The sequence below is a fragment of the Ostrinia furnacalis genome, unplaced genomic scaffold (assembly GCF_004193835.3).
Source record: "Ostrinia furnacalis isolate ACB-3 unplaced genomic scaffold, ASM419383v2 OfSCF2491, whole genome shotgun sequence".
NCBI classification, from domain to species: domain Eukaryota; kingdom Metazoa; phylum Arthropoda; class Insecta; order Lepidoptera; family Crambidae; genus Ostrinia; species Ostrinia furnacalis.
This window is the reverse complement of record NW_021132730.1, coordinates 141,355-166,978: the sequence shown is the minus strand read 5'-3', so window position 1 is coordinate 166,978 and position 25,624 is coordinate 141,355. Positions and strand designations below refer to the sequence as shown.

The 25,624-nt window shown below is 40.6% G+C and overlaps 5 protein-coding genes across 5 annotated transcripts in view; 2 read left to right on the top strand and 3 right to left on the bottom strand.

Moving 5' to 3' along the window:
* Positions 1-461: 461 nt before the first annotated feature.
* On the top strand, positions 462-5,601 carry mtDNA-helicase (mitochondrial DNA helicase). The gene is made up of 10 exons (XM_028308645.1): positions 462-803; positions 1,063-1,289; positions 1,397-1,661; positions 1,780-1,927; positions 2,137-2,293; positions 2,832-2,981; positions 3,476-3,664; positions 4,220-4,408; positions 4,575-4,661; positions 4,742-5,601. The coding sequence occupies exons 1-10, from the start codon at positions 533-535 to the stop codon at positions 5,069-5,071; spliced, it is 2,013 nt and encodes a 670-aa protein (XP_028164446.1). The 5' UTR covers positions 462-532; the 3' UTR covers positions 5,072-5,601.
* Positions 5,602-5,660: 59 nt separating this feature from the next.
* On the bottom strand, positions 5,661-9,024 carry LOC114355680 (Pleckstrin homology and RUN domain containing M1). Its single transcript, XM_028308644.1, has one exon. The coding sequence runs from the start codon at positions 8,877-8,879 to the stop codon at positions 6,792-6,794; it is 2,088 nt and encodes a 695-aa protein (XP_028164445.1). The 5' UTR covers positions 8,880-9,024; the 3' UTR covers positions 5,661-6,791.
* A 416-nt stretch (positions 9,025-9,440) lies between these two features.
* LOC114355729 (protein cereblon homolog) lies at positions 9,441-10,481 on the top strand. Its single transcript, XM_028308722.1, has 4 exons — positions 9,441-9,770; positions 9,850-10,052; positions 10,129-10,294; positions 10,413-10,481. Exons 1-4 carry the CDS (start codon positions 9,680-9,682, stop codon positions 10,454-10,456), a joined length of 504 nt encoding a protein of 167 aa, XP_028164523.1. The 5' UTR covers positions 9,441-9,679; the 3' UTR covers positions 10,457-10,481.
* Positions 10,482-10,854: 373 nt separating this feature from the next.
* On the bottom strand, positions 10,855-12,909 carry LOC114355728 (uncharacterized protein DDB_G0287625). The gene is made up of 3 exons (XM_028308721.1): positions 12,707-12,909; positions 12,013-12,435; positions 10,855-11,749 (listed from the first exon to the last, which is right to left on the bottom strand). Exons 1-3 carry the CDS (start codon positions 12,732-12,734, stop codon positions 11,007-11,009), a joined length of 1,194 nt encoding a protein of 397 aa, XP_028164522.1. The 5' UTR covers positions 12,735-12,909; the 3' UTR covers positions 10,855-11,006.
* A 2,105-nt stretch (positions 12,910-15,014) lies between these two features.
* The window catches only part of RasGAP1 (Ras GTPase activating protein 1), a 30,393-nt gene continuing 19,783 nt past the window's right edge, over positions 15,015-25,624 (bottom strand). The window contains exons 7-16 of the mRNA XM_028308643.1: positions 24,605-24,821; positions 22,697-22,900; positions 22,118-22,261; positions 20,975-21,069; positions 20,242-20,352; positions 19,686-19,822; positions 18,934-19,069; positions 17,822-18,015; positions 17,389-17,521; positions 15,015-17,304 (exon numbers count right to left, since the gene is read on the bottom strand). Coding sequence (XP_028164444.1) covers positions 16,008-17,304; positions 17,389-17,521; positions 17,822-18,015; positions 18,934-19,069; positions 19,686-19,822; positions 20,242-20,352; positions 20,975-21,069; positions 22,118-22,261; positions 22,697-22,900; positions 24,605-24,821 — 2,668 coding nt within the window. The 3' untranslated portion in view covers positions 15,015-16,007. The remainder of the gene's footprint in view (positions 17,305-17,388; positions 17,522-17,821; positions 18,016-18,933; positions 19,070-19,685; positions 19,823-20,241; positions 20,353-20,974; positions 21,070-22,117; positions 22,262-22,696; positions 22,901-24,604; positions 24,822-25,624) is intronic.

Genomic DNA, 25,624 nt, shown 5'->3' with positions numbered 1-25,624 from the left:
TTGCAATCGTGATAAACTTATTATGCAGAACACCTTGATTTAAATAAGTATTTACTACAGAGCTAAACACGACCTGCCTGGGGACTCAAGGGCATGGAGTCTTGAAAGTGCCGAGTTAATTTCTGTTCTAGTTGTACAAGACTAGTTCAGTGTAAAATCATGATGGGTCCTGTGGCCCAACCTCCACCCACATACAAGTTCCAGACATTATGATCCGTGCTATAGTTCCAAAATACTGGACTGTCCTGTCGATGACATTGACAGTGGGGCGCCACCGTCAATACCGGATCGCTGGTTCAGATTTTTGCCATGTTGGAAACCATATAGTAGAACGATGGTAGCGCCCCCCTGTCATTGAGTTTGGTGGGACAGTTAAGCGTGGGTCATCTATATCAATGTTGCCTAGAACGGAACGTTATTTCATTCATTGTTTGGCAAGCTGTCAAACTTTGTTTTGACTTTTGTTGTAATCAGCTGGAGCGTGTTTTTTGAGGTTATGTTTATCATCGTAAATCTTCATTGATCTCATAAAATGTATAAAATATATTGTAATTTTAAGATAAATAAAATTCGCGTATCGCATTTATTTTTGAAAGCTTGTACATGTGAGTGTAATAGTAGAAACATACATAATGTAGGTCTAAATGATATTCCCAAGATAACAGTTACTGATATCCGCAAATTATTGAGACAAAAAGGCTTCGCTGTGCAAGATGGATTTACCTCACTATCAACGAAATGTTCCCTATGCCAAGGAGATGACAAAACCAAGGAAGGCAAAGTTTTTATTAACAAAACAACGGGTTTGTATCCAATATCCATCCATCATTTATTCAGATAAACATTAGGGTTAACTTGCTATCACTTATCCAATAACTGCACCATAAACTAAAATTAATCTTACACCTCAAATACAAAAAAATAAACTTATTGACTTATTTGGGTTTTTGTAAATATTTAAAAAAATGATATATTTATCTTTACAGAACTTTAAAGTAAATTACAGCCAGCGGACATACTTTTGTTTATTGTGAATATAACACCCATGTTGCATTATTTCAGGATATTTTGTATGCCCCAAATGCAATGTCCATGGTGACTGGAATATTATGGAGAGATTATTGAAAAAGGTCAAAATGGAAGCATCTCTCAAAGAATTCATTGAAAAATGCCAAAACAGCACAGAAATGTTCCAAAAAAACTGGCAAGAAGTTGTAAACAGTTCTACCTCAATAGCTGATTTAAATGAGACTGAAATATTAGACCTCTTTAGGTTGTTTGAATATCCAGTAAGTATACATTTTCAAAATACCTAAATCTTCACTGGTCACAGTATCAGATCGTAATAAAATATAATATGGTAAAAAAAATTGTATGCATATTTTCTTAATTTCAGTACCACCAAGACTCAAGAAAGTTTTTGTCTGAAGTTAGAGTATCAGCAGACCGAACAGTATTATACTACCCACTTAAAAACTCTCTAGATAATGTAGTAGGCTACCGTAAAATCCAGGCAGGGCAAGAAGATGAGCCAGAGACTCATGGGCTGCATACCGCAGGACTGTTCTCTTGCAGAGCTCCGAAGGTGAGCCGTAGTGACCAGGCGATTCTTGTCCCTAGTATACAAGATGTGCTACATCTAGCAGCGCAAAAAATACCTGGTGTGTATTCTTCTTGTAAATTTTATACCTTATGGGCTATTAAATTACTAATTATGTGTGTTTTTATATTAAACATGTTATACTTACTTGGCTCTCAACTATTTAAATCTTTTTCTAGGTACTCTGGTATGGCTAAGTAATTGCAGTCTCCCTCCGATAGTGCTGCCAACTCTCGAAAATTATCAAAAGCTCTGTTTGTGGGGTGACTGGGACAATATGAGATCAGTTGCTGAAAAACTGGGTGAAGACAGATGTAGATTTGTAAGGTAAGTTGTTGATAATTTATTGAAACTGACACCTATGCGAAAGTAATAACTTGTAAAAAAATATCAATATTTCTAGAAATAGGTAGGCAACTGTTGAGACAAAAAAAATACTCACTTCTCAGGTAAATATACTGTAGTGGTTCTAAAATCTCTTTACTGTTGCTCTGTGTAGGTTTTGGCAAGTGGTAAAAGTTGTCTGTTCATTTTAGGCCTACAGATGGACTGGTGACTGCGACCGAAGCCGCTAACGCACAACTATCCCTGAAGACTCTTGTATCGGAAGCTAAACCAGCCGCCCATCGTTCAATAACCACCTTTGCAGCGCTTCGCGATGACGTCTACGCTGAATTGACTAACATTGAGAAGGTAGAAATTATTTCTAAAGAATAATCAAAAAGCCTTAAGTTTCCAAGGCGGATTTCCGGTTGCATTTTTCTTTGTTCAACCCGTAGGACACGTGACAATTTTGACATGTCAAGTCCGTTAATGGTACGAAATAACCCTGAGCACGAATCTCATGGCGGATTTACACTATGCGGAAATTAGCCGAGTCAAGTCAAAAAAACAGAGGAGTGGGGATGAAATTCATTCATTTTACATCCCTACCCCACTGTTTTTTTTACTTGACTTGGCTAATTTCCGCGCAGTGTAAAAGCAGCATCAGGGTACTGAAAACCAGTTCTACGGACTTCTCACAAGACACACGCCCGTATTCACAAACATTACTATGAGGTCTCACAGTGCGCGTGGATGCACAGGATGACACACGAACCAATCACAGAGCTCTATTCAACGCTGTGCGTTTGATTTGCTGCTTCACTTAAGAAGGCATCGTTTGTGAATACGGGCGACAGTACCTACTTATGTCACTCTTTGCTCCGTTTTTAATTTAATCTCTTGACAGGTCAGAGGACTGAAGTGGCGTCGATTCCCAGCGCTCACGAAACTGCTGGGCGGGCATCGGCGCGGTGAGCTCACTGTGCTGACCGGTCCTACCGGCTGCGGCAAGACGACGCTCTGCGCTGAGATGTCGCTCGACCTTGCACAGCAAGGGGTAAGTAGATCTCTAGAAGAAGGCATAGAAATGTTATCTTTACCTATCTGAAGGAACTGTATTTTTTAGGACACCCTGTATAGATATAAATCCAACCAATCACTAAACCAAACACTAACAACACACACAATCCATGATCAAATCTCCTAAACTGCAACTTTATTGGAAGTATGTAATCTTTACTTATCTGAAGGAACTGTAGATAAGCTATCTTCAGTGTTATTTTTAGGACATCTTGTATAAATTCAACCAATCACGTGCTGTAAATGCTGTAATCTATATTGAAAAAAAAAAAAACTAAAAAATGCATTCTTGACCAGTTCTGCAACCCAAATTCTTGATAAAACTCGTTTTTGTCCAGCTCGGATAAAATGGCGTTTGGTTTTAGGTTTCAGTTTGATCCCTCTCTCACATGTGGTAGTAAGACCAAGAATACTGTTGGCATTCATATTGACTTCTACCAGTAACTCAAAACGCATCATTTTTTCTACTAGGTGAAAACACTATGGGGAAGTTTCGAGATCCGCAACTCGCGGCTCGCCCGTACCATGCTACAGCAGTTTGCGGGAGTGCCGCTGGAACAGAACCTGCAGGACTTCCACAAATACGCAGATGAGTTCCAAAAGCTGCCCGTCTACTACTTGGCCTTCCACGGGCAACAGCCGATCAAAGTCGTCATGGAGGTCAGTCACAGTCGGCCATTAACCACCCTTTGTTCTCATTATTATGTTAGTAGGGTATCTGTTACAAAGATAAGCGATATCTAATGTACCTACCTAATTTATGTGTCTGTTTTGCGACTCATTGTAATTTTGCATATTTACCTAACATATTGGACACCAATACACCACTATCTTAATAATTAAGATGATCAATTTCAATTTATTTTGATCATCCAGTACCTACTTTCATTTCGGCCATTTTCGTAAGGACACAAAAGCGACAAATTCATTATCTTAATTGAACCTATATTCACTTGTGATGGTCGCAGTTAATCATACAATTGATTTTTACGACGTCATTAAAGTGTTTATATACGATACAATTATTGTTTTCGTAGATAAACGAAGTAAAGTGACCGGAGGAAAAATACTAACTAATTTGTAAATCATGAGTAGATATAGTTGTAGCTTCATATAAATTCATTCCAACCAAGTCTGCGAAAACCTCCTCTGTCCAAGTATCGAAAATTTTGGTTTAATCGCCCCGCTCCTATTAACATTATTTATTGTAACCAGGCGGTGGAGCACGCGCGTTACATGCACGACATCGCACACGTGATCGTGGACAACGTGCAGTTCATGCTGGGACTGGGCGAGGACCGCGACGGCGACCGCTACCACCGCCAGGACGCCGTCATCGCCGCCTTCCGCACCTTCGCTACCGCGCGCCACTGCCACGTCACGCTCGTCATGCACCCTAGGAAGGTGAGTATCTGGTCTGGGGCAGTAAACTATAGTTCACGACGGGCTGGACGAGGAGCGTGACGGCGACCGCTACCACCGCCAGGACGCCGTCATCGCCGCTAAAAGGAAAATCTCGACTTCAAATTTTAGCTTTGAAAATAGTCACTGACAGACTTTTTCTTTACAGGAAAGAGAATCAGAAGACTTATCAACCAGCTCAATTTTTGGCAGTGCAAAGGCGTCGCAGGAAGCTGACAATGTTCTTATCGTCCAGGTAAAATGTTTGCTTCTAAACCCCCTATTTTTTTTTACATTACCATCAAAATCGTTTCTAAACTATTTTCTAATTTTCAGGATAAACGTTTAACAGCAGTTCGTGGCAAAAAATATTTGCAAGTCGCCAAAAACCGGTACAGTGGCGACCTAGGAATCGTACCTTTGGACTTCGACAAAGATTCTCTCAGCTATCAACCAAAGAAAAAGAGTAAAATGAAACAAGAGGAGCCTGATAAATTGCTCAACCAATGTTTCGAAGAGTTTTCCGTAGATGACCCGCACTATATCGCCGATTTCGAGGATAAACTTTCGAGAACCGATTCTTGTTACAGCAAACAGAAAGTAAGAAATAAAAAGGAAGTTGATAATTATTTAAGCGACATCTTGAACTTAAACAGGACTAGGTAGCGCACGAAGTGTGAAATATTTAATAATTTAAGGAAAATGTATTTTAAGTGATAAGTTAAACAAGAGAATAAAATAAGTTCAGTCCCAAAAAAAACTCAGTATTAATTTTTATTCAGTTTTGTTTATTGTATCGATATTTATTTTATTTCTATGATTACAATATTTTTATTTAGACTACATTTTACAGATGTTTAACTGTGGTTTCTCTGCATTATTTGGTAGAAATCAAAAGGTACAGACAGAGAAATTAAAAGGCCGTTAATACAAAAGAACAATAAGCGATAACAAACGATAAGCGTGAGGGGAAATAAAATCATAATACGGACGGAACCTTAATAAGAACGAATGGATGAAGATATACATTATGTGTATTTTTAGGTATTGTACACACCACACAGTAAACAAATTCAAAAAATTAAATCCATAAAACATAAACTTAGCGAACTTAGCTTGGCACACGGCACACCATATTTTATTATTATCTATAATAAAATTACATAATAGGCTTCTATGTTACAATGAGTCAATGAAAACATTCATAAGAAACTGATATGAGAGTAATTTTCTAGTTTACTGATCACTCTGATCAGTTAATTGATCATTATGTATCACAGCTATACAAACACAATATTTATGTATGCGGCTCAAAGTTCAACTTATTGTCCTTAGGTGGAGGTTGTGCCACAAATTAGTTTTTCGAGGAATTCGAGATTTAGGTATAATCGTTATTCTCGGACATCGCTCAGCAATCGGTCATTTCCGAATGCCTGATTAGTTAAATATTCACATAAAAATAATAAAAATTCACGCTTACTTGAATTGACTAAAATTATTTTTATGTTTGTGCTAGTTTGCGTATCAAATGATCATTCGTAAAACGAATACCCTTGGCGAGTACCATCTTAGACAAATCGCAAAATTACCAATCGGCTCATAACACACACATAGTTTAAATAAAATTTATAAAATAATAATAATATTAGTTATATTAATATGCAGAAATTCAAACAAAAATAACTTAGCCAGTACATACCTACTTAGCTTTAAAAAATGCTGAGGGCACATTAAAATATTTCATTTTAACTAGTTTCACATTATCAAATGTGGAATTCTATTACATTTTTAGTAATGAAGACAAACCACAATCTAGCACTGTCAACTTATTTACTAAATAAAATAGAAGATACTTATGATAAGTCTTCAAGCTAATTAACTGCACAGTTAAAAATAGACATATTTTGATCAGTATATAATATTTTTTAAATATCCATTAATCATCATAAAAATTATGTTTGAAATCAAATACACATTATCACATTGTTACTTCTTAAAATGACAAAAAAGTTACCAGAGGCAAATCAATTAATGTTTACTATCACTTCTTGTCTGCCAAAAGTTAGTCATGTTTTTAGGTACATGAATGCCATTTCTTGGACTAAGTTATGTTATAGCTATTTCGGCATCCAATATTCTTAAAAATTTTCTTCTAAAACAATAGTTCCATTAACTTCAATCAATCAACAGTGGTGGTCACTAGTTCCTTACCCAAACTAACAACAAAATACCAGCCTACTTTTATAGGTGCCTTGAAAACATTCAAGCAAGATTTCCAAAAATATAGATACTTATAGTATAAAAATAAAATATGTATTTAGACTGCCATTTTTGTGTAACAAAAATTTGAGTTTGTACAAAATTCCACTACTAAGCTTCCAAATATTCACTTGTTAAAGTGTGCATGGACAGCATCTATTAAAGAAGCATCGCTAGTACGGTTTTGCTTCCGTTTGCACTTGGGGCAGGGTATATTGGCATTGAGGCATTTGCTGTGAAAAACACTAGAGCATTCATCACATCGATATGTTGTACTTGTTTCAAAAGGATACAAAATTTTTGGATCGCGACAGACTTCACAGATGAACCCTTTCTGGCTACATAGCCAGCAATCAAGGACGTGGGTTCTAGCAAAGTTCACAACTTTCTCTAACTGCAAAAGTAGTGAACCATTTGGTATCTGAGCCAAGTCAGATATTGTATACAAATGCACATGATCATACAAATACTCACGAGGCCACACCCTCTTTTGGAGATCCTCAATGACAGGCTCACGGCATGTAAATATATACGCCCTTAAGAAATTTAATTGTATTCTGAGATCTTGCAAATGGGCCATATCTGACACACCGCAATAAATTTTTGGATTAAGTTTTTTCATATCTATCCAAGGGTGATGTTGAAATTCTAATAAAAACATTGCAGATTTCTTTGAAACTGAGTATCTTTTAAAATCCCAGTTGTGTATGACTCTTGCTGGAATGATAAAGACATTGGGATCCATACAATCAGAGCAATAGTACTCCCCAGTGAAGGCACAAACCTTAGCTTTGGATATGGTGCTTCCCAGGAGATCTTGGCAACCCATGCACTGGTAGTTTTGATGGTCCAGTCCCTGTTCTCTTGAGAGAGCACCTAGCTGTTGTATCATTTTTTGCAATTCTGGTACAGTAAAGGATCCAGACATAGAATTAGGAACTACTTCAAAGTCTAAACCCTGAAGCATGGGGTCTTCAAGAGTGTCAGAATCTACTGTGATTTCACAGATGTCTGAGTCGTCTGTTAATTTTAATTCTTTTTGTATGTCTTTCATTATGTCATGTAAGTTTGAGTAATTTTGTGTTTCCCCATAATTTGTTGAATTGTCTACTAATGAGGATAAACTTTTGAGCTCAGGTGTTTTAATTAGACTGCTCCCATGGGATGAATTTGAATGTACAGACACATTCAAGTTGTCAGGATCGTTAGACCAGCCTTTACCACTCAAGGAATTACCTGTCACTATGACATCCGCAGAAGCAACGAAGTCATCTATATCTAATGAAGGTGTGGGAGATGTTACTTCTCTTTCTTCTTGGCTGCTTGATGGTTTCTCTGCTCCAAAAGTTTCAGCATTGGTTTCATTAGCAGTGTCTTCTTCTTGTGCTTCTTCTGTTATGTTTGTAGCTAAATCTTTTGAATCTTTGGACAGTATAAAATCAAGGGCTTCATCTTCATTGAGTGCGAGCATCCTCCCTAAGCCAGTGATGTTAGAAGTGTGGGTCGGTGTAGAGACCAGCTTCGGCTTTACTTCTTCATCTGTGATGGTGCTGGCCACATCTAGAGCAGTGCTAATAGGGGCCACTCTTATTTTAGGAATCCATATCCCTGCAAGCATCAGCACTTGTTCTGGCCATTGATTGAGTAAACTTGAATTAATCGGGAGATTAAATTGCACACAAGATTCCAAGCCTTCAATCAGCTTTTGTGCTAGTTCAAGTATCTCAGCATCGCACACAAAAGCAGTTCTGTTGTAAAATGGTTTAACAGCCGATATATTTTTTAAAAGTGTCGACATATAAGAAGACAAAAGGCATTCATTGAGAGCAATTCGAAGCCATGCTCTACATTGCCCAATTTCAGTGTTGATCTGCGGTAATGATGATATCTGATCAATGTTTTGTCTGTGCGATAGTACAAGGATCAGAGGCCAAAAGTTGGGCTGAGGACGATGGTCCGAGTCTCCCGACAAAGCATTTTTGGCTTTCCTCAATAGGGTGTCCTTCAGTCCATGTAGGAATACAGCTTCTAAGGCGACACATAAAGTATTTGTCGAATCTGTTGAGCCGAGAACACTGTGGAAGTTTTCTTCAAACTGATTAGTGTATTGTATATCTTTTACGCACTCCGATAAATTGTTAATCAGTGATTCTTTCAAAATCGTGTCACGACTGCGAATATTGAAGCCTGAAGCAACACTCTTGAAAAATGACATGATGATTTTTTCAACACGATGATTGAATTTTAATAATCTCAAACAAAATATAAATTTAATCACCACACCACAATCACAAACAACACAACAAACAGGAGATTTGACATTTTGTTGACATAAAAAGTTGTCAGCACAAAAAAGTTTTTTTTAAATCGGCAACTTTGTCCTTTCCACCACCCCTTTGTGTGGGTCTANTCTAGACCACAGACAAAGTGCAAATTATAATCGCAAAGTGGTCGAAAAGCCCCTTTTTTGTATGGAGTTTTGACGGATTCGATTTTCGATTCGATCAAAAAGTGCGTTTTGTCTAGGGGGGCTGTTCTTTTTTTCGCTCTCATCAAAATAATGGTAATTCATTGCGAGAGAACGAGATGACATGACTGAAAAATATGAAGTGGGAACTGGTGACCCTCTATATTCACCACACTGATACTAAACTGACAAAGTGGGAATTTTTTTCCCTGTACTTGGTTTTTTTTTGTACTTGATTAAGGGTGAATAATCCCATGGCGTAGATCAAAATTAAAAAAATAGAACCATAAATGTCAATAATGTCAAAGTCAATAAAACTTCAAATCGACCAAATCAAAAACACAGATCAGCTGGCCGGCTGGAATTTGTTTAATTTAAATTTATTAAATAAATTACTGGGTCACTTACATAATAATTCTACAAAATGATTCAAAACCTATTTTAATGTTAGTTTTATTTCCCACAGCGACTTTAAGTTAAATATTTTTGCAATCTATTAATTGTTCACAAAAAGCCAACGCGACGTAAAAGAATTATTACGTGAAGGAATGTTTTTCCTGTTTAATGCTGTGCTCTTTCTAAGCATATTTTCAGAATATTATTCCTTCACCGACCATTCGCCTGGAAAGAATGGACAAGGTATTTTGTCTGCAATCTGAATTTGTTATTAACACGTACGCCTTTCTAGAATTAAACATTTTATCGTTGTAATTTTCAGAACTACTCTTATGTCGCAAATGTGGCACGGATATCGCAGACTCATCATATTTAATAAGCATTTTAAGTCCGGGTGCAATAAATGTAGAGGAGCATAATTTATTTGGAAGGAAAAATGTAACGGTACAAACTCTAGTAAACCCTTTTGGTGTGAAATTTGAAATCATCACTATTGAAAAATCAAGATGCAAAGTTCTTGGATCTGTAAGGACTTTTTTCTTTATCTAAAATTACTCATGTAATTTTTGCATTTAAGCAATGATTTTGTTATATGTTACAGCCACAAGGTGCTGACTCCTGGTTTCCTGGATATACATGGCGCTTATGTGCTTGTTCTTGTGGGAAGCACCTGGGGTGGGTTTTCGAGTCTTCAGATGAAAGTAATGTCCACAAAGATAATCAATCATTTCATGGATTGATATTAAACAATATCCTTAGTGAGAATTGTAAGTACCTCAGATCATCATAATAATATAATGACTATCAACTAAAATACATATTTTAATAAGGTTATTGCTTGCTTCAAATGTCAAATCAATAATATTAAAATTATTTTTGTTTCAGTTACTGATTCTCTCATAATGTTGCCGAATATTTATAAGATGTGATGCATATTAAAGTTATTTATTTGGATTTGGATTGTTTTCCTACTAAACAACAAAAACTAAACTAATGCAAAGCACCTTAGTATCAGGAAAGGAGCATTGGTAATGAAACAGGTGTTAATGATAGTTATTTTTATTTCGTACTACTACTTAGTAACAAAAACATTATAGAAACCTTGAAAAAGAAACTTATTTACTAAATTTAACTTTTTTGATGAATAGAATTCTTATTCAACTAAACCTAAAATGTAATATTAATTTGCACCTTAGCTGCAGTTCGTAACTTAGTACACATAATGGCATTTACAACTGAAATAGTCAAAACAATGAGCATCATGCTATTACGTCAGAGAGATTTTTGTAACAATAGTATCAAAACTATTTTATTACTCTTTTTATACTTACAAAAGAGATTGCACTGTGTCAACAATTTAATACTGTATAACACCACTAGAACTTGTCACATAAATAAACTTAGTCAAAGTTAGAACAAACACAGTTTCATACATTATGTACTTCAAAAAGTAATCTCAATGATGTAATAAACGATCAATTATGTACTAGCAAATCTTTGATGTAAAGTTTGACCAGTAGATGCAGGTGTGGGTGTAAAGTGCACTACCCCACCAGGTGCTTCTTGTGTATTGTCACCATAAACCTTTCCTTGTAAAGCAGCTATTTCTTTTTGCAATTTGGGATTGAGCACTTGTTTGTTGACAAACTTTCGGCCAATCCCACGACCTGCACCTCTTCCTCTACCACGAGATCGGGTGGACCTTCTGCTTGCATTTGACTGGTTGGAGCGACTTGACCTATTGGATCTGTTAGACCTGTTTGATCCCATAGATTTAACACTGCCTGGACCTCTTCTAGTATTATATCCTCCAAACTGGTTATTAAGCTTAGCAAGGCTTTGTTTATTCAAGTATCCAGCACTGCCCACACTGTTACGGCGCCTCTTTGCAAAATCATTAGCAACACTGACTGTGAGCTGAGATGCATTATTGAAAGAATTATTCCTGGACCTTGTAAATGTCTGGGATTTTATAGTATTTTTCTGGATGATATAGTTCTGACGTTGCTCTTTCAGAATTTGATCAGATCGCAATCCCACAGCACTGTACCGGTTGGCTGTACTTAAGCCTCTGCCTCGTTTAGTTATTCCTCTTTTAGCTACAGCCAAAGGTCTACGATTATTTGCAGCTCCGCGGTTGGAATTAATTCCTAGTCTGCTATGTATACCAGTACGTAGGTTTGGGTTAGAATTAGAACGACGTAGCCTGTTTTGCCAACCACCTGGAATAAAAACTTTTATTAAACAATGCATATGCATAAAATAAAATACGTTTTAGTATTTATAAACAAGTATGTATTTATAGGCAAAAGCACATCTGTGTTTCACACAATTTACGTACATGTTAAGTAGGTAATTAAATAGCTGTTTATTGCAACAAAAATGTACACAGATACATAATTAATTAATATGTGCTGATCTCTATTTAAGTGCCATTGTCTGTACTTTAACCATTTACATAATGTGCATATGAATCAATATTTACCTCTGAAATTTCCGTTTCTAACCAACGGAGGCATATCATATTGCTGTTCTTCCAAGCCTGCTCTGCCCTTCGGAGTCAGGCCTCGCAGTTGAGAGCGCGACCTGGATGCGGACCTCGCGCGTGACATGGAGCGACGCTGCTGACGCGACCGGGAGCGCGCTTGTGAGCCTGAGCGGGAGCGGGACTGAGCGCGACCCCCAGGGCCTCGGGAGCGGGATCGCGACCTGCCTTGCCCAAGTCCGGGTGTGCCAGACCTCGACAGAGACCTTCCGCGACCACGTCCGCGTCCACGGCCTCGGCCTCTGCCGCCACCACCGCCGCCTCGGCCCCCTCCGCGCATATTACCACGGCTCTGAACAGACCCACCGCCACGACCGCGCGACCGGCTTGCGCGATTTTGTTTGTTTTTCTGAATTATTTCATCTGTAAAGAATTTATATAATTACTAATATGCAAAAATTAAGATCAAATTCATGAAAAAATATTTCTATTTTTGCAACATACGTCACGCTTGGCGCCATATGTCACAAATCGTGAATAAACCAAATAAAAATACCATACAAAACTTTAACAAGGCATTGTGTCACAAATTGAATATCTAGCCAAAGGCGTGGTATATATTTACACAAATTGCTAATCTAAGCAAAAAATCATATGTAAGTTCTAAATATCTGGGACAAAATAAGTGGTTTACCTAAAGACATATTAACGGAGTCTGCCATTTTTAACACACAGTACAAAACACAGGTGGCACGGCTTTAATTTATTGTTGAAATTAAACTTTAGCACTTCTACTTCTATCCACAAACCAACACAAACAAATAAATCCCCGATCTCGGAAACAGAAAATAAACCAAGATTTAGGTTATGGTTTCTTTTTTTTAAATAAATCACCACACCACAGACTGAGCGCGTCTGTTTAGTTACGGCTTTGGTAAACCTTTTTTAAGCCAAAAAAAAACGCATTGCGAAAGTATTTTGGGAAAAGGCTTTTACAAAATTAGTGGCCATCATAACCATAGAATAAAGTAATACCAAAACCACCCACGTTACAAATCAGTCAGTGGGATATGACCCACCCCATCTGCCAAGTTTTTGTCCATAATTTCTTTGATATCAAAAACCTGGCAAACGGGGGAGGGGCTTTTTGCCTATGTTTTTCGCGCAAAGAAGTCTACGGACAAAAACCCTAGAAATAATCTTAATTTTTTGTCTTTTTTCCATTTCATTAAGGATTAAACGCGCTAAATGCTGGCAACACTTACATTACGAGAATGGACTGTCTATGGCGGTCTATGGAATAAAATTATAGTCTATGGGTAAGTCTTTCTTGTCTTTAGGTCAGTCAGTTGGTTAAAGTTTTGCGCGGGAAGCAGAAACAGAAGGATGGATGGACTTTTTTAAGGTTTTTGAGATGAGCCGATTATAAATAATTATAATTATCGTTATTTTGTGATTAAATTGTTAGGTTATGATGAGCTGCAGATAAAAATAACTATGTATGTACCTACTATTTGGCTGTAAGTACCTACATTTAAGTAGTCAGTCAGTTAATGGCGCGAACTACTTGAGGGTAGTTGTATTTATTTTACTTAGACAAGTTTTAGTATCAATCTCACTCAACCAGAGCAACTGTAGAACACACGCAGTACTTTTTCGTTTTATTGCGCGGTCTTAGATTAATCTAAGTGCGTGGTAGATATTGTATTCCGCAAAACCCTAGGCTACCTACAATTATACAGGGTGGAAACGATAAGTGATCTCACTCGATTATTTCTAAACTATAGAAGATATCGAAATACTGGTTACTGATCCTGAAAGTGCTTCACGAGCTCTTTCAAACGGTACCAATAACAAGTTACAGAATAAAAGGGATCTATCCGAAAATTCAATGTTTCCAGCTTCCATACTAAATGTATGCCAACAACTCAAAATTAGAAGTGTAATTTTTTTTAAACTTTAAATAAACTCGTAAATTGCATTCTTTCTTAAAATTATTTATGGAAAACATTAGTTTTAGGCTTTACTTGCTATAAAATTTGCTATAATATTATCAAGAGATAAGTACCATATTTGTGATAGTACTTAATGTATGGAAGATGGAAACATTGAATTTTTAGATTGATCCAGTTTATTCTGTAACTTAATATTGATACCATTGCATAGAGCTCGTGAAGCACTTTTAGGATCAGTAACCAGTTTTACGATATCTTTTGTAGTTTTTAATATTATGAGGTTGTACCAAATGTATGGAAGCTGGAAACATTGAATTTTCGGATAGATCCAGTTTATTCTTTAACCTATTGTTGGAACCGTTTGATAGAGCTCATGAAGCACTTTCAGGATCAGTAACTAGTTTTTTGATATCTTGTATAGTTTAGAAATAATCGAGTGAGATCACTTATCGTTTCCACCCTGTATAAGGTACCCCGCAGACTAAAGACTTTTCGTCACGCTGTTAATCAGTATGAACAGTTCGCACATTATAAAATCGTATCGGCAGAGTGCGCAAAGCATTTTCCGACATAAAAAGAATAATGTAATGTCTTAGTGTAATTTAAGCCACAGAGAAAATATTAATAGATGATGAAACTAAACATTCAAAGGAAAATCATTTTTACAATGTAATTTTGTGGAGTTATTAATTATGTGATACCACGCCATTAAAGTGGTAGATTATTTTTTGTTTCTTTAGGGTGGCTCCTTTACATGTAACGTGTGGATGATTTTTTTCGTCTACCCCAATACGTGTGGGGTATCATTGAATAGGTCCTATAAAGTGAACTAGGGGTTGCGAGTTAGATAATGGTTGTTAGATAACGCTGTTATAAGTAAATGCTCTAGTCTATACTCACCTTTATTGTTCAAGTTCTGAAGACGGACAGTGTTTATTTGTTTTCCGTCTTATTATTAGGGTTAAATAATGTTCAATCTCAAAAAGGGATAAAATAAAATACTTAAATCAAGTTTGAGCTAAGTGAAAATTTTATTAACAAAATGAAAATAAGAATAAATAACATAATAATGCATAGAAATATTAATTTGTACATTATTTTACTCTTCTTACAATTAAATCATAATATTCCTCTACAAAGAGGACAACAACGCACATAAAATACAATTGAGTTAAATATCTACACATCAGATAGAACTGTAATATTGCAAACGAATATTACTTACTACTATTATAAAGATTACAGAATCAATTTAACTCCTGTGCAATTATATTCGATATAAGATTGTTTGCAATTGACTGATGTTTATATACATACATTCTAACATTAATTACATTATACTATAAATATGAGCGGAGTTTGTAAAGTGAATCACAGAGTTAAACTTCAAGGCCATGCTGTGCGCGGGCGCGCCGCGTCCTAAGGCCGTCTTATATCATGCATGATACAATTTCATTTAGAATAATCTTTCATTAGGAGTGTCGGTAATATCAAAGTTAAGTACATACAATAATGTTAAATTCTAATCGTACTGAGAGTAGGTAAATAACTTGAGTGCTTTTTTGTGAAAGTTCTCCATTTCCGTCATTTAAACATTCATCTTAAGTTTCAGTCGTCAAGAGTTGAGAATGTTAGCCATAAAAATTGAAAAAGTAACATGCAATTATAGTTATCCTTCTAATATACTACATAAAACAAATATATAAAAATACGCTACCTCGACTCGCTACTTTCGAGGTGAGACCGAAAACATCATTTCTAGAAAAGATATCTTCAGTATTTAGACTTTCACAAAATTCAATACTTTCGTGCTACAGGAATGAGAGTTCGTCCGCCGCAGCGGCGAGGTCGCACAACACTTGGCACCTTTTGAGTATTTAAGCTATCGCATTATCCTTAATCATATCAGTTATTCCATCAGAGAAGCCGCTACTATCTAAAGAGGCACACGGTTCAGGTCAACGAAAGGAAGTTCAAACGTAGTAATAAATATAAATCCTAGTCTATCGTTTCAGAACCCGGCGGGCGGCGGGCGGCGGGCTATAGGCGGATGTCGCTGGAGGCGGCGGCCAGCAGCGAGGCGTGGCGCCAGGCGTCGGGCGGCGCGTCGGGCGCGGCGGCGGCCGGCGCCTCGTCCGTGCGCACGAAGGCGCGGCACTGCACGTCCTCGGCCGGCGCGCCGTAGCGGTGCAGGCTGAAGAACTTCAGGTTGGCCACGATGGACGAGTTGATGGGCCGCGTGGGCATGTTGACCGTGGTGGCCGAGCGCTCGATGCGCTTGCGGTCCGGCGGCGCCAGCTCCAGCGACTGGCCGCGCCCGTACAGCCGCGACTGGCCGAAGCGCGGCGTCAGGCGCCCGATGAGATTGTCCTCCTTGCGTGCGCCGCCCGCCGCCGGCGCCTCCTCCGGCGGCTTCTTCTTCTTGAGGAAGAACGGCGTCAGGCGCTCCGCCAGCGGCCGCGAGCCGCTCGCGCCTATGTCGTGCACGTTCGACGTCGAGTTGGACGTCTTCAGCGGCTTCGCGGCGGCCGTCTGCGACTTGATCGGGTTCGACTTCCTCTTCATGCTGATCCGGGAGAACGTCGCGCACTCCTCGTCCTTGGCGTCAACGGGGGCGGCGGTGTCGTCCGGGTCGGCGGCGGCGGGGCCGGGCGCGGGGTCCGAGGCGGCGGGGGCGGGCGGCTCGTCGTCGGGCGCGTCGTCCTCGCACACCTTGAGCACGCAGTAGGTGCCGCGCTGCAGCTCGTCGAGCAGGCTGTCGTCGTTGGAGACGGCGTCGGCGGGCGCGGGGTCGTCGAGGCTGGCGGCGGGCTCGCGCGGCGGCGGCGGGCGCGCGCGGTGGGGGGCGCGCGGGGGCACGGCGGGCGGCGCGGGCGAGGGCGCGCGCGCGCGGAAGTCGGCCATGAGCTCGTACTCGCGGCAGCGCGGCGCGTCGGGGTCGCGGCGCGGCGGCGGGCGCGGCTCCACGGCCACGTACTCGCCGTGCGCGGCGGCGGGCGCGCGCGCGGGCGACAGGCGCGCGGGCTTGGGCGGGCGCGCGGGCCGCTCGCCGGCGTCGCCGTCGTCGTCGTGCTTGAGGCAGGACATGGCGAGGTAGCCGCCGGCGGCGGAGCGCGCGGACTTGCCGGAGGAGCGCTCGTCGGCGTGGCGCGCGAGGCGCACGGACTCGGTGCTGGAGCCGATGTCGAGCGAGGCCTGCAGCGGCAGCGCGCGCCCGTCCAGGTCCACGGTGGGCGAGGCGTCGCCGCGCCAGGCGCGCCAGTGGAACGGGTCCGCGTCCGCGTTGCCGGCGGCGCCCGCCAGGTGGAGGTAGTTGTCGTCGCCTATGGGCGCTTGCCTGTAAAATGAATATAACTGTAAGTATGCCCCTAGTAACGCACTTAAAAAATACGATTGTACCGATGACAAAGTAGATACTGACTTGCTGCCATATTTGGTCTCCCGTGCGAGTGACCGCCTATAGAGTCGATGCCGGTGTTCGAGGTCGAACATCGCTTTCTGCAAGTCGCGGAGCGTAGTCGCCTCGGCCTCCCGCTCTTCTACATTCGTGACATCTGCAAAAAAAAAATCAAGAATAAGTTTCATTATACAAAACATTTCTCAGGTGGAAGCTGCAGCAGTCCGAGGAGTTACGTCTCACACTACTAAAGCCTGGTCCGTGAGCACGTAGAATTTTGTCCAATGACCCTAAGCTACCCATCCTTATCGCTCGCACGTAATTATATTGCTGTCGCGACTGTGTGACGGGCGCCCGCAGTGAGTGTGCGAGCGCGACAGCAACATAATTACGTGCGAGCGATAAGGATGGCTTGGGGTCATTGGACAAAGGCGCGTCGGGCTGGGGCGGGGCTCACCTGGCAGGCGCAGCACGGCGGCGTCGAGGCGGTGCGCGTGGGCCACGAGCAGCGCGTGCAGGCGCTGCAGGTCGCGCGCGGGGTCGAGGCGCAGCGCGAGCGCGGCGGGCGCGCGCAGGTCGCCCTCCGTCAGGTACTCCGTGGACTCCGTCCGCCCGCCGCAGCCTTCGGCCTCCGCTTCGGGCCTGCCGCAGCTGGAAAGAAGAATATGACTTTAGTGGTAAAATAATTTTGTATAGTAATTTTTTAACAAATAAAGTTATGGAAAAAAGTTATGGAAACAAACAAAATAAGTTTTTTTTTATCCTGGCTATACAGGGTGTTAGGTAAATGGGTATATTGGGTATATGAGCCGACACTAGCCCATGTTAATATGGGCATATAAATGGTGTGGTGAAGTCAGAAAATTAATATCTTTATTTTAATTATCATACAAATCGGATTTTATAAAATTTATTTTGTATGAAAATTAAAAAAATAAAATGATGATATCAAATTTCTGACTTCACCATACCATTTATATGCCCATGTTAACATGGGCTAATGTCGGCTCATATACCCATTTACCTAACACCCTGTATAATATAAAAACGAAAGGTCACCAACTGACTCACTCATCACATTGACTCTCAGAAACTACAAGTGCTCACTAAGACGGGATTTAGCAAAATTCAACTCCTAGCTAGAAAAACGGGATCCACGCGTATGAAATCGCGGACGGCCGCTAAAGCCCGGTCGCGACTGTGCGACGGGCGTTCGCAGTTGTGCGAGCGCGACAACAACATAATTACGCACGAGCAATAAGGATGGGTGGGTAGCTTGGGATCATTGGACAAAATTCTACGTGCTCAGCGACCAGACTATATCCTACTTCCTACTAATATTATAAATGCGAAAGTTTGGATGTCATGATGTCTGGATGTTTGGATGTCTGGATATTTGTTACTTTTTCACGCAAAACTTGAACGAATTTTGTTGAAACTTTACAGTATTACTGTTTATAACCCAGATTAACATATAGGCTATAATTTATGACGATCTGCGACATACTAAATTTCACGCGGGTGAAACCGCGGGCAAAAGCTAGTTCATCATAAAAATTCCAAACTTACCAAGTCCACGTGTCGGCGTAGAAGCCGCGGTGCGGCGGCGAGGGCGCGGCGCGGCACAGCGCCCTCAGCAGGCGCACCCACTCGGCGCGCTCCACGCAGTTGCTGGCCTGCACGAACAGCACGCGCTCGCGGTGCACTGGGAAAATACACGACGGTTATTAAAACAAAATGCACGAAAAAAATTTACCTAATGAGGGTTTTCGCGATTGAAAGATCCGCCAGATGGCAATACGTAGACGCGAGGTCCAAATGCTGAATGATTGGTTATTTTTGACATGACATTGACAGATATATCAAAATCCACCAATCATGCAGCATTTGACCTCCCGTCTACGATTGCCATCTGGCGGATTTTTCAATCGCGAAAACCCTCATTTAGGACGCACACATTACGCGTCAGGGTAAATAGTATTTGACTGAGGTACCTAATAAATAAATAAGTAAAAATACCTAACATCTAATTGAAAATGCGCATTACGTTATTAGCTCAGGGTAAATAGTATTTGATTGGGGTACCTAATAAATAAATAAATAACATACACTTACTGTCTTATGATTAAAATGTACGTAAAGCTAAAGAAATAGCGGCTATGTGACGGGAAAAAGACATTACTTTAGAGAAAACAAACACTTTTCTTACGCCATTACTGGTTATTTTTGAATACCAAAGATCCAGTGTTGGTTGCAACTATAGATAATTTTACAAATAAATTGGGGAAGTTTCAAAAAAAGAAAGAAATGAGGGTAGTTACCTATTTGGAAGATGTTATTGGCGCCAAGCGGCGCGCCGGCGGGCGGGCAGTCTACAGCGGCCACGGCCAGGACTCCCGATAGCGCCAGCCGGTTGGCGGCCGTCTTGGCGCCGCAGCGCGACCACGTCAGCTCACCGCTACAGAATTAAACTATTAGCTCGATAAAACACAACTAAAAATATATTCTATGATAGGGTCATAGATTAGCTCGATAAAACACAACTAGGAATATTCAACTATGTAATAATAGGGTCACATTCACCATATCCTTCGTAGCGTAACTTATCTATCAAATAAACTGAACCTTTGTTCACAAGTCCATAAAGAAACCTGGTACATTAGGTCACTAAGAACAACCTTGTTTATCCTTCAGATTGGTTAGGTATAGGCACTTACTACATCGTCGTTACTACTAGTCGTTTAAAAAAATCTTAGATCTGACAAGTTAACATTTAAATTTTTCGCCAAATATTGTTTATAATTGAACAACACTAGAAGGGGCAGGGCAAAATGATCTTCACCCAAACTACGAAATATGTACAAGTAAATAAGTTACCTGGTGAGTCGGAAGTGGCGCCGCTTGGCGTGCTGATGAGCGGCGCGCGCCCAGCGCTTGCGTGGCGACCCCGCGCCACCGCGCACTCCTTCTGATCGCTTGATCATCGTCCTGTGGACACGAACACAATCAATAACGCTGTATCGCAACGGAATACTACTATCTGTTCGCTTTAAGTTTGCCGCTAGCGATATGACGTCACTCGAAGGGAAGCGTCTATAAATTTATCAAACTATATTTAAAAAAAAAATATTACTATTGATAAAACTTGTGTATTTACGTAAAATAAGACACATTAATTTCGTTTAATCACTAACTAATTACGTTTAATCGCGGTTGGAGGAGGGGACGCGCATTCCACGGACCGGCAAACTTAGCGCGAACGGGTAGTATGCTACACATTTGTCATACAATGCGGGCGCGTATGCGCACGTAAATAGTGAAGTTTCATCGCTTTATAGAATTAATTAAGCTCGTTAAACATTGCATTTATAAGTCGAGTTATGTTAACGTACGAATTAAACAAATTTCTCTAAAACTTTGTTTTATTACTAAGGTGTGGAAGACTACAATACCACACCACTTTACCAGAATAATACATACCCATATCTAATCCAAATGAAGCACAAACATAAATTCGATTATAATTTTAAAAATTACAATATAATCTCTTTTTTTTTAAATGCATTTATCAAATAAATCCTCAGTATTAAATATCTATGTACAAACTTACCCTTCTTTGAGCAGCACGGGGGTTTCTTGGACATTGTTGTTCTGCGTGTCCGTACTGGTGGAGATTATTTCGAGGAACTGCTTTATTGCTTGCACCTGCACAAAGATTCAGAAGTTAGGATTGCATTCAAATAGCTCCATATAAAAATAATGTAATAAAATAGACATACATAAAGTGCGTGATCACTAATATCTTGTTCCTGCTGTCAGTTGTATCTTGATCAGCAAAGGAGAAATAATAATTACACCAATTTATTAATATATCCAAGAGGCAAATAAGATATCAAGCACAAGACTATTTTGCAACCTTGATGCATTTTGGGTGTAGTTTGTCGACAGATTATTCATAAGATTTAAGATAGTCTGCTTGTGACCACGGCTGCAGCATCGCAGCCGAAACGTCAAGCCGTGAGTACATAATGTATTTATTTATTAGGTCTACCAACATTGTTACATTACAACATTTATTATTTCATAAATAAACGTCGCGTTAAGACCCGTGTCTTACTATTTTATTCATAAGATTGTCGCAAACATAGTGCATCACCATATAGTTTGCGAACAACCAAAACCTGTGCAACGAAAAAAATAGCCGTGTTTTTTCTCAAGTTGATATGTGAGCGACCAGCTCTATAGCACTCGTATGTAAAACATCAGGTTCTCGCACGAATGAGGGCTATCGTTTTAGCGCTCACCAGTTAGCGCCACTGTAGAGTAAGGTCCTGTCACTTGCTAGTATAGTTCCAAAATACTGGACTGTCCTGTCGATGACATTGACAGTGGGGCGCCACCGTCAATACCGGATCGCTGGTTCAGATTTTTGCCATGTTGGAAACCATATAGTTGAACGATGGTAGCGCCCCCCTGTCATTGAGTTTGGCGGGACAGTTCAGCGTGGGTCATCTATAGCGAAGACAGTGGCACCAACTGGTGAGCGCGAAAGTGGTAGGAGGACTATCGCATTTGCACTCATCAAGATGGCGCCACTGTAGAGTAAGATCCGGTCAATCGCCAGGGGTGCCAACTTTTAAGTATAAAAACGATAGCCCTCATTGAGTGCAAACTTTTTAGAACATTTTGTTTGTGGTGTTCAGCGTTCAACTCGCGTGCGAAGAGAAGTTGTTTATAAAGGCGGTATACTAACATGTCTGGGCGTGCAGAAGCTGCGGTACAGTTCGGCCATGTACTCCTCCTTGCACACCTGCTGCGCCGAGCGGCTGCTCACCAGGTTGCCCAGCGACTGGATCGTCTTCGAGATCAGCGTCAGCGTCCGGTTGGTTTGAGGGTCCTGAGTTAACAAGGTTAAACATAAAAAAATCACACTCTGATTATACAGCGTTCATCTAAAATGGATATAATAAATGTTGTCATTTATTGGGGTCCATTATTTAATACTTTTGGTTATAAAATGCAATGTTGATAGTTAGACCTCATTTCTGATACCACCTCCTCTTCTCGTCTCTCGCACAAAAAGCTTATATTCACGTTGTTACTATTTATATGGGACACAGGCCGGGGCACATATAACATTTAATTTCGAGGAATCCATATCTTATGGATCGCAATAATACAAAACATTTGAAACTTAATTCAGAATTGATTTAACTCTTATTGATCGAGATCAAATATTTGCACCAGTCAATTAACTTGAATTAATCAAATTGTTACATAGTAACGTTAGACAATAAAAAGTGTGTAATTGAAGGAAAACAAGTCGACTTACAATTTGTTCAGTAGTGAGATCGAAGAGCCTCGGTCCGAGTATAGCTGGCGCGAAGAACCGCAGGAATATGAACCCCGACACGACGGAGTAACGCACTTCCCCGTTGCGCGGGAAATGACGCACGGCGCACTGCCGCAGCGCGTCGAACAGGCGACACATCGCGGCTGGGCACATCGCGTACGATGATGTTATCGCGTCGAATACCTGTAGGTAATGAAAAGGTTTGTTAGCACGTTCAAATAGCAACATTTTAAACGTATAGTAGAGCAGGGACAGGGGAAATTGTATTAAATTGTTCGCATGTTCCGACGGCACCATTTTACCCGTATATCCAACATTAGCCGGCACAACGTGTATTAAGATGTTATGGCACATTAATAGGCGTCAAACACTTGTAGGCACAATAATAGGCTTCGTTAACACGTTCAGGCGCCATGATTTTTCGAATAGAACAATGACAGTAGAAAACAACAAATTATCACACACTACGCGGGAAAAATCGTCGTCGAGTAATTTTTTTCTCCCGTCCGAATTTGTAATCGAAGTGGTCGAGTCTTGAAAGATGACGTTATCACCAAAAAGGTTCTTTAACTCGCTCAGACGGCATGGTTTTATCCGTATACCGTACGCAGTAGAAATTAATATTCATATGATCACACGCGGAGTATACGCGGGAAAATATCGTACTCGGAATATATTTTCCCGTATACCGTCCGAAGTTATCACCGAGGAGGTCGAGGCTCGAAAGGATTTATCGAATACTACCTTCTCCCACTATAGATTACAAAAACAAGCTATGACGTCACGTCCACCAACTCAATTGATGAACTTTTTAATTTAAATTCTTATTTTTGATTGAAATGAAAACTAACTCGGTTTTCAGAGCTAAAAAGAAATATTTTTTTAAAGAAATGTGTCTTGGAATTATTGGTTAAAGTATTACGAGAATATAGAAATAAGAATCCTGTCTTGTAATTGGCGACAATACGGAAATTCAAGCAATAAAGCGTTTGAATTTACGCCTGAGAAATTGAATTTTGAGCGTCTCTTTGTAATACGGACCTTAAACTTGCTATAATTTAATGTCAGACCATAAATACGATTATTAAAACTTTTCCATGTAATGAGTCTAATTATTGGATGTTGTGATTTAAATAAAATTGTTTTCTTTAGAGTTTCCTGATTGTGCTTTACTACATTATCTATGCGATCTGCTGATATCCTGTTATTGAAATTATACTTTCTAAAGCGCTCCGAGGAATACAGCCTAATTCCAATGATGGCTGGATGTTTGTTACAAGACAGCGTGCGTACAACACGTTGTCTGCGCTTTGCTATGTTAGCGGAGACAAGATGACAGCAGAGGGCTTGATTTAACGCTCCGTTAGCATAGCGGCTAGTGTGGGCCGCAGCATGCCGCAACTCAGTCCTGGGGGTTTTTAGGTAAGTGGAGATGGCGGCAAGGATTTGACACGCAGTGAATCTCGCACGGCGCTCCGCTAGCACAGTCGCTAGCTAGCGTGAGCAGCAGCACCAGGCACATGCTAATGAATTTAATATTATAGCGTACTTACCCTCTCCACGTAGTCCTTGAGGTTGGCCAGGTTAGCGGAGATGGCGGCGGAGGGCTTGACGCGCGCGGGGTCGATCTCGCACTGGCGCCGCTCCGCTAGCACAGCAGCTAGTGTTGGCCGCAACACAGAGCGCAGGGCTAATGTAGTATTATAGTATTCGTTCGTACCCTCTCCACGTAGTCCTTGAGGTTGGTCAGGTTAGCGGAGATGGCGGCGGAGGGCTTGACGCGCGCGGGGTCGATCTCGCACGAGTGCCGCTCCGCTAGCACAGCGGCTAGTGTTGGCCGCAACACAGAGCGAAGGGCTAATGTAGTATTATAGTATTCGTTCGTACCCTCTCCACGTAGTCCTTGAGGTTGGTCAGGTTAGCGGAGATGGCGGCGGAGGGCTTGACGCGCGCAGGGTCGATCTCGCACGGGCGCCGCTCCGCTAGCACGGCGGCTAGTGTTGGTCGCAGCACGGAGCGGAGATAGGCAGCGCCCGTCAGCCGCATCGCTTCGTCCATCATCTTGGACACGAGTGTGTTGCCGCGGAATATCGTCGTCGCGTCACTGGAAGAGACATGCTACAATAGGGTATTTGACACCACCAATCAATTGATGTACTTTTTAAAACTGTCAAAACGACACTCGCCCATAGATTTTGTACGGCAATACTAGCATGTGACGTCACAATTTTATCAACTCAATGAAAATACTTTTTTCAATTATAATGCAACCAAAAATCGTAATTTACAGGTAATTAAAAATTAATTAAGTTTTTAAGACCAGAAAGAAGTGTCTTTTTAAAAAAGTTGTGCTTTAGCATTATTGGGAAATGGTGTCAAATACCCAATTAGTTTTTTGTTGGTAATCAAATCTGTTAACTCTCTAAAATAGAATCTCAATTTCGTCAATTTTGAGTAATTTATGAATATATTTATGAACTTAGACGAGTTAGCTAAAAACTCATTATTGTTCCCAATGTTTTTTATCCATGTCATCAGGCCAACAAATGGGAACTACCGCTGCCGTACAAAACTTTATGCCAGCCCAACTCGTAATGAATACAGAGCTTTATTTATTGGCATGTATTGAAAGGTTTTTTATCCTATTGTCTGCGCCGACGAATCAAATCTAACAATGCCAGTTTGTTACTGGCGCAAAGAAAAAAGGTGGAATAAACTCCCGTCGATTTGCGTAAGTAAGTAGTCTTTCCTTATTGATTGCAGACATTATCAGCGATCGGTTGTGCAAGGCTAATTGATTGCAGTGTGTAATTTGTTGAGACAAAAGCGGTGGTTGCAGAGATCGGGATTGTGATAGTCAAGTCTAGTTTGCGCCAAAAGAAACTGTCAATTTTTCTGACAGATAAA

Bases quoted from the DNA above. Each gene is read 5' to 3' on its own strand.
- mtDNA-helicase (XM_028308645.1), top strand. From the start codon at position 533: ATGTATAAAATATATTGTAATTTTAAGATAAATAAAATTCGCGTATCG. The intron at 2,294-2,831 runs GTAGAAATTATT...ATCTCTTGACAG, and splicing joins AATTGACTAACATTGAGAAG to GTCAGAGGACTGAAGTGGCG. The intron at 4,662-4,741 runs GTAAAATGTTTG...TCTAATTTTCAG, and splicing joins ACAATGTTCTTATCGTCCAG to GATAAACGTTTAACAGCAGT.
- LOC114355680 (XM_028308644.1), bottom strand. From the start codon at position 8,879: ATGTCATTTTTCAAGAGTGTTGCTTCAGGCTTCAATATTCGCAGTCGT.
- LOC114355729 (XM_028308722.1), top strand. From the start codon at position 9,680: ATGTTTTTCCTGTTTAATGCTGTGCTCTTTCTAAGCATATTTTCAGAA. The intron at 9,771-9,849 runs GTATTTTGTCTG...TGTAATTTTCAG, and splicing joins GCCTGGAAAGAATGGACAAG to AACTACTCTTATGTCGCAAA. The intron at 10,053-10,128 runs GTAAGGACTTTT...TATATGTTACAG, and splicing joins GATGCAAAGTTCTTGGATCT to CCACAAGGTGCTGACTCCTG.
- LOC114355728 (XM_028308721.1), bottom strand. From the start codon at position 12,734: ATGGCAGACTCCGTTAATATGTCTTTAG. The intron at 12,436-12,706 runs GTAAACCACTTA...AATTCTTTACAG, and splicing joins CTCCGTTAATATGTCTTTAG to ATGAAATAATTCAGAAAAAC. The intron at 11,750-12,012 runs GTAAATATTGAT...TTTTTATTCCAG, and splicing joins TAGAAACGGAAATTTCAGAG to GTGGTTGGCAAAACAGGCTA.